The 15,428-nt window shown below is 29.9% G+C and overlaps 3 protein-coding genes across 3 annotated transcripts; 2 read left to right on the top strand and 1 right to left on the bottom strand.

Annotated features, from left to right (window-relative positions):
* Positions 1–2,847: 2,847 nt before the first annotated feature.
* LOC101491078 (protein kinase PINOID 2) lies at positions 2,848–4,592 on the top strand. The gene is made up of 2 exons (XM_004508468.4): positions 2,848–3,491; positions 3,570–4,592. Exons 1-2 carry the CDS (start codon positions 2,920–2,922, stop codon positions 4,468–4,470), a joined length of 1,473 nt encoding a protein of 490 aa, XP_004508525.1. The 5' UTR covers positions 2,848–2,919; the 3' UTR covers positions 4,471–4,592.
* A 6,137-nt stretch (positions 4,593–10,729) lies between these two features.
* LOC101491393 (early nodulin-93-like) lies at positions 10,730–11,720 on the top strand. Its single transcript, XM_004508469.4, has 4 exons — positions 10,730–10,929; positions 11,028–11,089; positions 11,254–11,329; positions 11,434–11,720. The coding sequence occupies exons 1-4, from the start codon at positions 10,833–10,835 to the stop codon at positions 11,520–11,522; spliced, it is 324 nt and encodes a 107-aa protein (XP_004508526.1). The 5' UTR covers positions 10,730–10,832; the 3' UTR covers positions 11,523–11,720.
* Positions 11,620–14,126, bottom strand: LOC101491708 (pentatricopeptide repeat-containing protein At1g08070, chloroplastic). Its single transcript, XM_012718089.3, has one exon. The coding sequence runs from the start codon at positions 13,977–13,979 to the stop codon at positions 11,766–11,768; it is 2,214 nt and encodes a 737-aa protein (XP_012573543.1). The 5' UTR covers positions 13,980–14,126; the 3' UTR covers positions 11,620–11,765.
* Positions 14,127–15,428: the final 1,302 nt, after the last annotated feature.

Here is a 15,428-nt window from a genome sequence, read left to right as displayed (position 1 = left end):
GGTTGCTTTTGACCATCTACTTTTTTACTGCCTCTTTTTATATTTTATTATCAACTATCATGAACTTGGCTGTGCTTTAATTATTTTTGCTCCAGAAATAAATTAAACATTGAGTCTGATATGAATGTTATAATAGTTTTTTAAAAAAACGATTTCTATGTACTTAACAAAAAAAATATATCGTTATTCTTAATAAATAAATGTGTTATTTTTTCTACATTAACGGTTATATATTATATACTAAATTATTTGTATAAGTATATTTATTATTTTAAATTTAATTCTCTTAAATCTAATATAATATTTTTCTATTTTTTTATTTTAGTTAAAATTAAAATTATTATTAACCTAAAAACCGTTCAAATATTAAGAAAATTGTTCTCCTTCCTCGTTCTTTCTACTATCGTAAGAAGAACTCTCCATATTTTTCTCACTAATGCAAGAAGAGATTCCTCTTTTGTCTCACTCTTAATTCATTTGTGTTTGCATTGTTGTCATCGACCATACACAGTCATTGTTGCACATTGTTTTCAAGTTCGTTTTTTATTCTTAATAAAATAACGACAGAAATAGATGATGCAGAACAGATGAGAGATAACGAAGAACGATAGAGGGAGACAATGAAGAGAGACAGTGTAACGGAGAGATTACATGTGGACAGCAAAAACTTAATTATTTATTTATATATATTGATTATTTTTTAAAATAAAACAAAAATGTAAAACTTCAAAATTTGACGGTGTTAAATTTGAAATATAATCATATTTATTCATATATGACATTTCATTAGACTATTGATGATTTAATCTAATAGTACTAAAACATGTTAATTTTCAATTATATCATAAATGTCCCTTAAAAAAATCAAACATTATTTTTGAATATTTTATTGTGTATCATAAAATACATAGACTTGTATGTATATATAATTATAAGAAATATCTTAAACAGTAGCATATGAGATACATTTCATGAACAAAATAAATATAAAATCAAATGGTCTAGTCGTTTATATATAGATGTTGCCTTTTAGTGGTCCATTCCTTAATTCTATTACATTTCGCGTCTGTTTTTGGCACTTATCCTCTACAATGGTGTTGATGTGAAATAATTATCAATATTAAAAGAGAATCAAAAGGAAATAAACCCACACAAAATTTTCAAACCGAGTTCTAATCAAATTTAGAAAATGAAAATGAACAAATATGGTAAAAGCTGATGAAACAACTCACAATTTACAAATGATGAGATTTGCTTGCACGTAAAATGAAACAAATTGAATGAAATTAAGAGAGAGAAAAGGATGAGAGGAGTCCATGTTTTGTAGATAGTACGTAATAAGAGAGAACAAAACACAACTCTTTGGTTTTGGTAAGAGAAAGTAACAAATAAAGAGTTAAAAATCAATCGAGATTTGTATATATGTTGGATCATCTCTTATTTTCCTTATCTAAGAAATGAAGTATTATATGTACAAAGCATTAGCATCTACTATGATTCGACCTCTTGTATTTAACCCAACCGTACTAAATTTTGTTAGCATATAGATAACTAGAAAGTAAAATATACTAGTATTGCAAATATACATAAGATAGTAGAATAGATTATTAAAAAAAAAAAAAAAAAAAAAAAAAGGAATAGTAAAGTTTATGGGCATTATGGGAAAAAGTTTAGAGAGAACAAAAGCTAGTGGGTTCGTCAGCATACAAGGTGAGACTGATGTATAGCATGCCTCAACTAAAAGAACAACAACAAAAGCTTTACCTTTTGGTCGTCACATTTTATACAAATCCTACGGAGAACAATGTGACCTCCATCCATCATCATATATATGCTTCGATACCCTCTTCCCACCACTCCTTCTCTATACTATTTTTTTTATCCAATTTCAAATTAGGAACATTTTTATACAAAAACCAATGACTCGTATAAAATCTCAAGATTCACTAATCCAATCCTAAACGTTGCCTACCACATACATTATCATTTTATCAAGAATCTTAACTATTCTGCTTTTGACATTTTTCATAGGATGAACATGTTTTACGCCTTCTAGCCTCTCATCTCATTCAGTAAAAGATTCCTTTCCTTCATTTATTATTATTATTATCATTATTTATACAACACGTCAATTTTTCCGTGAATCATATAAGGAAATGAACAAAAATGACTAAAACAAACGTCAATATGAAATTCATCAAAGCAACTTTCATCGCTGAAATATGGGCTTTATCTATTCCATTACTGTATACTAATTTAATCAATATGCCATTCAATTCAATTAAATTAATAAAAGTAGGCCCTTAAAAAAAATTAGGGGTTCAATCACCTCAAATATGTTCTTTATTTTGGATGAGACATCATCTTCTCATAAAAAAGTAGATCTTTGTAGTTTGTTTCTTAGATCTAGTTTGAACCATAATGTGATTTTAATTTCTCTTTTTTTATAGTTAAATGATAATGGTTTATATATAAATAAACTAAAAGAGAAATTGTTAAGTCACTCGAATCCTGAACCGCCTTCTTATTAGTCTTGAAGTGTTACAGTTCAGTTTTATTCAACTTTTTTTTTTTGTTAACAACTGTCAAATTCTTATAATCTATTAATTTTTTTAATTTATTAAAATATTATTATAAATTTAAAAAAATCAAAATATATTTTTAAGGTTGTAAAATGTTCACCGTCTATTCCTTAAAAAATCAACTTCTAATTATAAAACTGAAATATCTATTTTGAAAGTCTGATGAGTTTTGAATTCTCCAATATTTATTTATTAATTTGATATATAATTACACGTCACGCATGTGCTAGCTACCAATGCCAAGCATATAAAAGCACAGTTCACAAAACAGAAACAGAAACAGAAACACTCACAAAAAAACTCTGACTGAGTACGTACATGTTATCCACCACTCACCATGGCCACCACCACACCTTACAAAGATGAAACTGACTACGACAGCAGCTCCTCCTCCATCACCGTACCAGAATCAACCCGAAGCTGGATGACTAACCTCAGCTTCGGAAGCCGTCCTCGTGGAAGCTCCGTGTCCGTTTCTTCACTACTAGCCAGCTCCCATGTTAAGCCTCATAAGGCAAACCAAGTTGCATGGGAGGCGATGAGTCGACTCCGAAAGGACAGAGGTCGTCTCGGACTCGACCACTTCCGCCTCCTCAGAAGACTTGGTAGCGGCGACATAGGGAATGTGTATCTTTGTCAAATAAGGAACCCTGTTGTGGGTTTGGCACAGTGTTTTTATGCTATGAAAGTTGTTGATAGAGAAGCACTTGCTATAAGGAACAAACTACAGAGAGCAGAGATGGAGAAGGAGATTTTGGGTATGCTTGATCATCCTTTTTTGCCAACTTTGTATACTGACTTTGATGCTTCTCATTACTCTTGTTTGGTTATGGAGTTTTGTCCTGGTGGTGATTTGTATGCTGCTCGCCAACGCCAGCCTGGGAACCGCTTTTCCATTTCATCCACTAAGTAAGCTTTTCCTTTTCTTAATTCATGCATCTTTCATATACTATCAAACTTTGTTATTAACGAAATAATCATGAACAGGTTTTATGCAGCTGAGACACTATTAGCAATAGAGTATCTACACATGATGGGAATAGTATACAGAGATTTGAAGCCAGAGAATGTTTTAGTAAGAGAAGATGGACACATAATGTTATCAGATTTTGATCTTTCTCTCAAATGCGACGTCGTTCCGAAGCTCCTAAGAACCAAAACAAGATCAGAACGTAGCATCAAAACTACAACAAAGAGAACTTCTTCACCTAATTCCTGCATTTCTCCAATGCAACCTGTTCTGTCCTGTTTCCTATCATCAACCAACAAAAACAAAACAACAGTTATAACAGAAAATGTTAATCATCATCAATCTCAATTAGACCTTGATCATTTTGATTTTGATTTTGATTTTGATTTTGATCCTGAGCTTGTAGCCGAACCGATCGATGCACGGTCCAAATCGTTCGTCGGAACACACGAATATTTAGCGCCGGAGGTTATATTGGGACAAGGACATGGAAGTGCAGTGGATTGGTGGACATTTGGTGTTTTTTTGTATGAAATGTTGTATGGAAGAACACCATTTAAAGGTGAAAACAATGAGAAAACATTGGTCAACATTTTGAAGCAACCGTTGACTTTTCCTAGAATTGGTGTGAGTAGTAGTTATGAGTTTGAAGAAATGGTGAAAGTTCAAGATCTTATAAGTAAATTGCTGGTGAAGAATCCTAATAAGAGAATTGGAAGTTGTTTGGGTTCTGTTGAGATTAAAAAACATGAGTTTTTTAAGGGTGTAAATTGGGCTTTGATTAGATCAGTTAAACCTCCTGAAGTTCCTAATGATAAGAACAAGATTAGGAGGAATAATATGGTTTTGATGCCTAAATTAAGCAAGAAAGATAGAGATCAACCATTTCAGCTTACTCATCATTTTGATTACTTTTAATTTCTTTTCACATTCTATGCATACAACTGCAACTACTTATCTCAAGAGTTAAGTTTTTGCTGTAAAATGTAATTACAATAGTTTAGTAAAAACAGCTTAATTGTGTTTTTTCATAAAAGAAACTAAGGTTTCTTTCTCCCCTTGTTTTCTGTTTTCTTTTTTATTTTATTTTTTATGTATGATCGATGAGATAGAGACTTATATATAAATTAATTAATGTATGTTGACCAAGGCAGAAGGTATATAGTTCGGCATACAATGAACTATGTTATTTTCTCATTATTATAATACTTCATTCGCCACAAATTATTATATATATTTTAATTTATGTGAAATACTAACTGAAATAAAATATAATTGGGACAAATGATAGTAATAAATTATTAATTAATCTTAGTATATGTATTGATAAATATAGGTAGTTGAGGATATGTAGGTGTATGAAAGTCGGGTCACATAATTGTCCTAATGTGATTCTCATGAGTCCTTATGAAGTCATGTGATGACAATTATTACACTTCTCAAATATTGATGAGAAAAAATTGCAGGATAAAATCACTTTAATTTAACAATACTTTATAACATTGTATACTTTTCTCGTATGGTTCTTTTATCTGCGCATTCACATGTCCTTTTCACCGAACGAAGAAAAGAAAGAAAAAGGAAATGTTTTCTGGGCTCTTTCTTCTCATCCTTTTTCTTGAATTGAAAATGATGGTGATTACTATCCATTATATGTATAATGTATATACACTTTAAAATAAATTAAGCTTCAAAAGATTGGAGTTTAAAATGGTTCGCTTATACTAATCATTTTGCAATGCGATAGCTCATAAGTATAGTAATTTTTTTATTAAACTAACTTTTTTTTAAGTTTAATTTTCATACTGTGACAAAAATTACATAATCGATAAATCATGATATGTCATATGAGTGACTTTATAAATAGTTATGATAAAAATTAAATATTATTAATAATCTAACAATATTAATTGATTGACAATATAATTTTTTTATTAATAGTTTATATAAATTAAATTATTTCTTTTAAATATTTATATTTAAAAGTGTTGGAATTCAAATGTAAATAATTAGTCACACACCGAATAGGAATGAAAAAAATATTTTATATATAAAAGGTAGACACACACATATTTAATAATTTAATATTTTAAATGAAGATTTAGTGTCAAAATCTCTTGTAGATTATATACTTAGTGGAGGACTGATAATCAGATCTTAATATAAATTAAATCTAATGATGCAAGTAACTCACACTTAAATGATTAATCTCACATTGACTAAAAATAAATAAAATATTAAATATATAAAAGAGTAATAACGTTAGATATATATTTTGCATCGCCATCTATTTTATAAATAATCATGTAAACTAGTGTAATTTTACAAAACTACAACAAATAAATTTGAATCATCATTGTTCATATTATAATTCTAAATATAAATCATAAATTAAGAGAAAAGTAAATAAAAGTATGTTAAATAATGAAATAATTGTTGAAATGCGACAATTAATTCATAAAACTTATATAACTAATAAATAATAAGTAATTATTATAACTAACTATTATATTAGCTTGTAATATAAATAACTAATTAATATGATTAATAATGAACTTTGTCATTCTTGCAAAAGCCAATAAGATATGAAACATTAATTAAGTGAATATAAGCTCCAGTTTCCCAAATCAGGGGTAATGAATGTGTGAAATAATTAAAAAATGGAGGAGATTTAGTAATGTGATACTACTATTTGGTAACAGTAATGATGAGGTGAGAGAAGGAAGAAAAAGAGTGTTGAGTGTGTGGACCATTTTGAATGAAGTGAAAAAAATGGATGTAATAATTGAAATCTTAACCTCTCTAGTAAACCAATAAAAAATAGAATCATTTTCTTACCTAAAGTATTACTATGAATCAGTGCATATGGATGACAGTCCAAAGCCTCTTGTTGCAGCCCAAATAACAATGAACATTCATTCATGGGATTCTTTTATCTCTTTCTTTCTGCCTGCTAGTCAAAACATTTCATCTTCACATGCTCATGACTACACAACATTACACAATAAACAACTACTATTACAACACTCAACAAACAGACCAACTAATTCTAATTTTAAACCACACTAAACACAAGTTATGTAGATCAATTTTATGTTACTACTTTTTAATAACAATTTTTAAAATATGAGAATAAATTGGGAGTATAAAATTCATCATCATACATATCCTTTGCCACTTAAGGGTTAACTTGTGTCATATAATGGATTTGTTTGCATTATAATGGAGTACAGCATTAATTTAATGGGCAAAGTATATATCAGCTTTAATCATGTCATCTTGTCATTCATTTCTTTAAACATGAAATATGATAAGCTGTATAAGATGCTGTAGTACATGTATGTATATGTGCTCAAATAGTCAAGTAGTCATATGACTTTTTTCATTTTCTTTTTGCTTTTTGTTTTGTAACAGAGATTAAAGTGTTGTGTTGTTTTAGTGATACATAACATGGTCCATCTATATATGTAGAAATTATAATATACTTCATGCTAATTGAGGCTAATAGTATCATTTTTCCTTTATCATCATAGTTTGCTATCATCCACATTTTATTGGATATGAGTTTTTGTCAATAAAAATAAATATTTAGATTTCATTTAGTATACTACTAATTAGCAAATTATGAAATGCAAGAGCTAAGCATTTGAATAAAATAACACGGGTTTCTCTAGCTTAAACTATTAAACATAGTATTTAAATTATTAAGAGAGATTTATATAAAAGAAAAGTCCACAAATTATAAATATTTCATTAATGTGTAACTAACAAAATTGGTGGATAAAAGTGAAGTGAATTGATATTTTTTATTTTTATTTATTTTTTATAGTTTCTGCATATTTCCGACATCTCAAATAGTTGAATTAGAATTAAATAAAATCAATTTTAAGCTCGATCAGAGTTATTTAATATTAATTTACAATTTATAAAAATTACTCTTAGTATTTTAAAAATATTTATCTTAAAATAATTAATTATTTAATTTTTAATGTAATTTTTTCAATTATGTTATTTATTTATATAATTTTTAATTAACATTTTTTATTATATATTTGTGACATTATATAATTTTCAATGTATATAAAATTACGATTAAATTATTTTTTAACAGAAAAAACAGTGAATTGGTAAATGTGAGAAATCTTTTACCGCATGATGTGAATTTAAATGTATTTAAGTAAGATTTAGATCCTATTGCAATGAAATAAATAATATTGATTTTTTATTTACCTTTTTCTATTATTTAATTGGCATTCATTCTCATTTTATATCTTCTCCCATTTTTCATCATATCGGGAAAAAAGGTAATCATCAAATGTTTTACAAATTGGATGAAAAGGCTTAATTATTTAATGTTGGAGCCATCATAGCAATCCAACCCAAGTAGTACTACTAATATGATTTGATAGTTCATTTTATTTGTTGGATCTCCCTTCTCGTTGGTTGCGATATCTCCCTAGGTGAGTAGGTATCATCATTTTTTCCTTGTTTCCCTGCAAATTCTAGCCTATACTTGTAGTGGCAAGAAACTGGTTTTTTTAATTATAAAAGTAACCATTAAAAAAAGTGGTTGATTATCCAACTTCACATATTTTGCTTTCTTTTTTAATTGATTTTTAACCAATTTAATATTTATTGAGACTTAAAATAAACTTTAAAATAAAATTTTAATAAAATAAATAGAAGATTTTTATTAGAGATTTAAAGTCCTAATTTTATTAACTTTTGGCTTTGGACCAATCCTAAATCCTGATTCCGATAGAATAAAATATTTTAAGCAGACAGACAAACACCAGAAAACAGATAATCAGTTAAACAAAATAGTTACTAGGTTGACATGGTTGGCCCAATGTGTATGTTGAAGCCCAAAGCTAACTCCTAATAATTTGTGAAGAATTGTGAAGAGACTCTCTTTTATACCCAACTCAATATCTAGAGAAAAGATGCCCATCTTTTGTATTAATTAATAACATGGTTGCTATGGTTTGTTTCTTTAACAACTGACTTTAAAGTACTTGTTAGTCAGACATTTTTTCTAAAATATTAATAATGATATATATATATATATATATATATATATAAAATTTATATATATTTATTGAATATAATTTTATTTTTATTTTTATATTATATTATTAACATATAATATCTATTACGTCAATTTTTAATTCTTTTTCATTCAAGATATTAATGAGGTGTTTAGGTGTCTGTTAATTATTCTTTTTTTAAATAGTATCCCTTTATTCAAACATAAACCATATAGGGCAACACATAATTGTTAGACGGGGTAATTGAAAATTGTATCGATTTTTAAATTTTAAGTATTATATATGCTTTAATTGGATTCACTTGATTTATAAATTTTATTATTTAGATTGAACAATTGTTTATTTAAAGTTGAATTATTTTTATAAATTTCAAAAAAAAAATGAGCAAAAAATAAAAATTAAATTAAGTCAAAATTGAAAATTTGAAAAGTTGAAGGACTATTTTGCAAATTTTTAAGACCAATTTAGAAATTTTGAAAAATATTTAGAGACTAATTTGCAAAAAAAGAGAAAATATATAAAAAATAATGTGCAAATTTTGAAACATATAGCAGCAAAATTGTAAATGTAAAAATATTACAGGATCTCTTTTATGATTCATATATGAAAAGATAAAGAAATTTTTTCAAATTTTTTGCTTTTATATGGTATTTAAAATTCCCTAATTTTAGCTTTAAACAAAATACCTATTTATGTTATTTTTTGATACCATTTTAGGAATTTTGATAGAAAGGATAGAAAAAATATAATATTAAAGTGAACATAAATTATACATGATATGCTCTTTATAAAGAGCTAGTGAAGATTTAATTAACTAATCACCTAAAAACTAATTCAAATATATCTAAATTAAATTTTTGATCAGATAAAAATCTTAAAACTGCTATTTTTAATTATATTTTATTTAAGAAGGAATAACATTTATATTTAATAATTATAAATATCTTAATTTAAACATTTTCTCTTAAAGGAAAAAATATAGAGGTGCTTCTAGAATTTTTCTCTTAATTTTAATTAAAAATAAATATTTACATAGTTGTTCGAATATTAATTAAAACAATTTTTACTTACATATTAATTATTTTTCAATCGAACACTAGATTAAAACTAAAATAAATAAATATGAATATATCATTCCTAAATGGATCATAAATAACATCCACTTCATATCAGAAAAACACAATTCTTAGTGCTTTTGTTTCTATTTATAACTAAAAGTTGATCGATAAATTGAAACAGATGAAATATTAAACAAAAAGTCATTGTCAAATTTGCAATTACTAGAGATGTGGAGGCCCATCAAAAGTGTTTATGCAATAGGCATCAGGCTAATACTATTAGTAGGTGCCCACCCACTTCAGCGAAAAACCATGGCCCCCTTTACCACCAAATAATTAACTTGTGTCACACTCACTATTTTTGGGAGTGCACTGTTGCAAGTGTTCAACAACCTGCGCACGTGTTGCAATCAAACAATGCACCAAATGCTCTCAGACACATCCAATGCACCTTATTATTATTATTAATAATAACAAAGAAAAGGCTAACCCACCTCACCCTTTATACCCATGGTTTTATTATATAGACTCCCACACTTCAAATTTCTCTTTTAATTTGCTTAAGGAATATTTGGTTATTGGGATGTGCTATGTGTCAGTAACCAAAGTCCAAAACCCATGGTTTTTAGCCATCTTTCAGACTAAACCACTTCCTTCTATACCGAATTTGCGAAAGGACCTTTTCTTTGTTTAATTAATAGTGTACCAAACAATGAGATACAGAATCATGGGAAAAAAAGAACATGTACATTTTATTTTTATGTATTTTTGTCAGTTTTAAGACACTAGTTGTGGATAAGGTTCGCACTAAGTATTTGCATTCCTTGCCATGTGATGTATGCATAAATAAATAAAATAATTTAATTCACAAACCCTTTATTAAGAATAAAAAAATTTGAGTATTTAGTATTAAGGGGACAACAAAAGAATCAACCCACCTTAACAGAAATCCAAGTGAAAACAACTGTCTGAGACTGAGACAGTGGATTTCAGATGAAACCATCAAACTCCCCTTGCTGTAGTGCAACTCTTCTCTCTTACCAACTCACCTTATAAATATGCAATAAACTTCACACACTCTTCATTCAAAGCTACACCAATTATATATTCAACTGTTTACAGAAAAGACTTCTTTCATTCATAGCTTCTGTTCAATTCAATTCAATCTTTGAAGATGGCCAATAGAAATGTTGCTGCTAATTCTCCTCTTGAAAGGGCTAGCTTGGCTTCTCTAGATCAAAGGTTGGCCGTGGCCAAGCGCTGTTCTCATGGTATAACGCGTACTTAATTTACAATCAATGTACAATATAATCTTCAGTTTCCTTTGTTTTTATTAAGTTTTTTTTCTTTCCATTTCTTGTGTAAACAGAGGGTGTGATGGCAGGAGCTAAGGCAGCTGTTGTTGCTACCATTGCCACTGCCATTCCAACTGTAAGTTCTTCTTCCGCCTATTCAATTTTCATTGCTTCATTCCTTCATTCTTTTTGAAACAGATCTCAATGTTAGTTACATTTGAAATGAACTTTTAAAATATTATAAGAAATATATTTTTGGTATATAGCTAACTGGAATTATATATGCTTTGATATATGCAGTTTGCTAGTGTTAGGATGCTACCTTGGGCAAAAGCAAACCTCAATCACACTGCTCAAGCTCTCATAATTTCCACAGGTTAGCTTTCTCATCTTTATTGTCACAAGTCAAAACATTGATCTACTATTCTCATCACAATCATTGTTTGATACAGTTATCTAACTGTCATATTCTGTTTGTAGTGGCTGGAGCGGCATATTTCATAGTAGCTGACAAGACTGTCTTGGCAACTGCAAGAAAGAACTCCTTCAACCGACCCTCCAATGCATGAAGGAACTCCAATTGCATAACTTGGTTTGTGGATTCAGCTGCATTGCATTGAGCTAATCTTAACATTAGGCCAATTTCATGTAGTAATCATAGATGTATTTATAAATAAAGAAGGATTTGCACTTCAATAGTGAGAGAGCACACATGTACCAATCAATCTTTGTAAGCTATATGAATGCAAATGGTTTGCTTTTCTTTCTGCACAAGTGCAAATGATATTCCACTGAATAGATAGATTAAAGTTTCACCAGCAATCATTACATGAGCAAAACCCATCTTTAAAATGGTGAAAACGGTTTCTATCTCTCGCAATTATTTGCCTATTGAAAATTTTAGATATTAGCTTGGTAGCCGAATGACAGTTTCCACAAACACGAAGGTTCTTAACGATCCTAATTGTAGATCCAGGCTTTGTGCTTATCAAACCAAAAGCAATAGCCAACTTCTCACTGTGTTGACTCAAAGCACCTTCTTTCCACTCTTCATCCATATCATAGAGTACCTCAGAAGTATCAGGCACAAACCCATTTTCCTCCAAAAGCTTATCTATCTCATCCAACATACTATAAATATTTTTGCATTCAGGGTGGAACTTATCACCAACAAGGAACTCATGAACAACACCATCAATCTCTATAGAGGTGCAACCAGGAACTTTCTTCATTCCTTTGTCATTTAACCTTGTTCTTATCCTTGCTACCTCATCCCATTTTCCAGCTCCTGCATATATATTCGATAAAAGCACGAATGCACCTGCATTTTCTGGCTCTAATTGAAAGAGGCGTTCTGCTACATATTCACCCAACTCAACACGTCCATGAGCCTTACAAGCACTAAGAAGAGAACCCCAAATAGCTCCATCAGGCTCCATTTCCATATTTTTCATAAGAATCTCTGCTTCTTCGAATTTTCCAGCTCTAGCTAAGAGATCAATCATGCAACCATAGTGTTGCAATTTCGGACAGATTCCATAATCTTGCATCATTGACCTGAAATAGTTTTGTCCAAGATCTACCAAACCGGCTTGTGTACAGGCAGATAATATACCAACAAATGTGATATCATCTGGCTGAAATCCCTTGTCGACCATTTCTGAAAAAAGTGCTAGAGCCTTCTCTGCGTGTCCATGCATGGCCAATCCTGATAACATGGCATTCCAAGCAGACAAACTACTAGAATTCATACTTCTAAAAACCCATTCCGCTGCCTCAATGCAACCACATTTTGCATACATGTCAATGAGACTTGTCCAAAGAGAAGCATTGCTACTGCTCTTCAAGTTCTTATCAATGTATGCATAAACCCACTTACCAAGATCAAGAGCACCAAGGCAAGCACATGCAGGAAGAATTCCTAAAAAAGTAATATCATTAGGCTTCACATTCGATCTAAGCATGACATCAAACAATGCTAGTGCTTCTTCATATAAACTCAAGTAAGAATAACCACTAATCATAGTATTCCACGAAATCACATCTTTTTCCTCCATTCCATCAAACAACTGACGAGCAGTATCAATTTCACCACACTTAGAATACATATCAACAAGTGCATTGGTCATCTGAAGATTCGAACCAAACCCATTATCTCTAACCCAAGAACCTATCCAATTACCCAATTCCCGCGACCCTGTGTGACCACAAGCAGAGAGAAGAGTCACCATTGTACTCTTACTGGGTGAGATGTTTGTCTTCTGCATCTCACAAAAACACTCAATAGCTTCTTCAAAACGACAACTTTGAACATACCCAGCAATCATAGCATTCCAAGACACCAAATCTTTGGTTGGAATTTCATCAAAAAGTCGTCTAGCATCATCCACATAACCCTGCGAGACATACCCAGTAATAAGAGCCGTAAAAGAAACCGCATCTCTAAGAGGACTTCTATCAAACACCAAACGTGCAAAATCCAATTCCCCAACAGAAGCGTACATATGAATGAGCGAAGTGTGAACATGTGGATGAAAGTGAAGGGACAGCTTCAAAGCATGAGCATGAAGCTGTTTACCTTCATGGGTAGCCTTTGATTTTGCGCAAGACTTGAAGAGAAAAGGGAAAGTGTGAGAATTTGGTTGAAGTCCATAGTGAAGCATTCGAGAAAAAAAGTATAAGGAAGATATAGGAGAAGGGCTCAAAGAGTGTCCTCGAATGAGAGCGTTCCAAATGAAGTGATTGTGAATTTGTTGTTGTTGGTTACGTGCGAAGAGAGAGAGAGCGTAGGAGAGATCGCCGGAAGGTGAAACGGCGCAGAAATGGATGAGCTTACTTTGGACGAAAATGGTGTTGTGGAGACCGGTTTTGATGAGAAGTGAGTGAATTTGTTTGAAGGTATTTATGTTGTTGCATTTTGCGAGGAGATTAAGATAAGGGTGTTGTTCTAAAACCTTGTAAGGAGGATCGGAACCTGGAAGGAAGTGAAGAATTGAAGGTAAAGATGAAGCTGACACTAACAACATCGTAACTGACTTTCAGTTATGTTAGTTAATCCCATAAGTAATTAACCACCCACCGTGGAAGTTGCAACAACTTTGCTTTAAAAATATGAAAGTACCACATACGATGGATGACACAAATGTACAAATGTGGAGGTATGTCAAGTGACAATACGCAGGTTCGGTCGGATTTGAGCTTGGACTAAGTTCATGCGTTTTTCTTTCAAATTCAAATCATACAACATGCATTGATGAAAAGTAAGTAATATTGCTTTGATGCCATTTCCAAATATATCTAATGCCCATCTCACAATTTCTCCTTTACCATCACAAACCACACATTATTGTAGATAAATTATAACTTACTTTTGTGGTGGACTGTCTACCTTATTTTATGGATGATAATTCACAATCACAACCAAGTGTGGTTCATGTTGTTCTGCATTCGAATCTATTGCATGGTATTGTATTTGTGAGTACGTTATTAATTTCATCCTTTGCTATGTAAATATAAATTTATATTTACATAGTATATTTATGCTTTTGTTTTATCAAGTTTTTTTGGTGAGAAATTAACCTTCTTCTCACGCCACTTCAACATCTTTAATTATTGTCTATTGTGGTTACGGAATCATTACTTTTTAACCTAAAATTTGATTAATAAAAAATAAACTAATCAAATGAAATGTAATAGAAATATATTGAATGTTTTTATGATAAATTCTTTGGTATTTTAGAGTTTTGTTGGAGACCATACCTATCAAACCTATCAAAGTTCTAAGTAGTGTTATTTAAAATAGAATGAAAACACTGTGATTAGTCAATTTAATCAATACTTTCCTTCCATTTTGAATGGCATAAGAAGGGATGTAACATTTGTTTTTACTTCATTTCATTTTAATAATTTATTTCATTGCACTTTTATCCTGCATATGAAAATATATATGGGTTTTAATTTTTTTATCTGAATAATTTTCACCTACTAACAAATTTCATCTTGATCGGAAGCATATATATAAAAATTACTCTGCAACTAATTATGATTCAAATAAAGTCAAATATAAAATAATTTATCAATGAATTCAAGTAATTGTTATTTATGTTTGTTATGTGACATTGCAGCTAATGCTCCAAGTCCAGCACCTGCTCCAAATTCTCCATTGGCAAAGCCTCTACATTAATTTTAGTACAACTTTTATTTCTCTTTAATTAGTCGTGTTTTCGTTTTTGAGTTATTGTGCTTCGTTGTATTGTCCACGTCTATATTTATTGAATACTAGTAAAAGAGACCAGATTGCGTCAATAAAATAGTTTGTTCACAATTGTTCTCATTTTAACGTAGACGATTTCTTAAAAAATATTAATTATAATTAATTTTTTAGTCATAAAAAAATATAAAAAAGTTTAATTGTATAATCATCTTTTGATTCAGTTTTTCGTAGTCATTTATCCATCGAATTTACTTGAAAGAAA

This window comes from Cicer arietinum, chromosome 7 (assembly GCF_000331145.2).
Source record: "Cicer arietinum cultivar CDC Frontier isolate Library 1 chromosome 7, Cicar.CDCFrontier_v2.0, whole genome shotgun sequence".
In the NCBI taxonomy this organism is placed as follows: Eukaryota; Viridiplantae; Streptophyta; class Magnoliopsida; order Fabales; family Fabaceae; genus Cicer; species Cicer arietinum.
The sequence above is the reverse complement of the archived record's forward strand: the minus strand, read 5'-3'. Positions and strand labels throughout refer to the sequence as shown.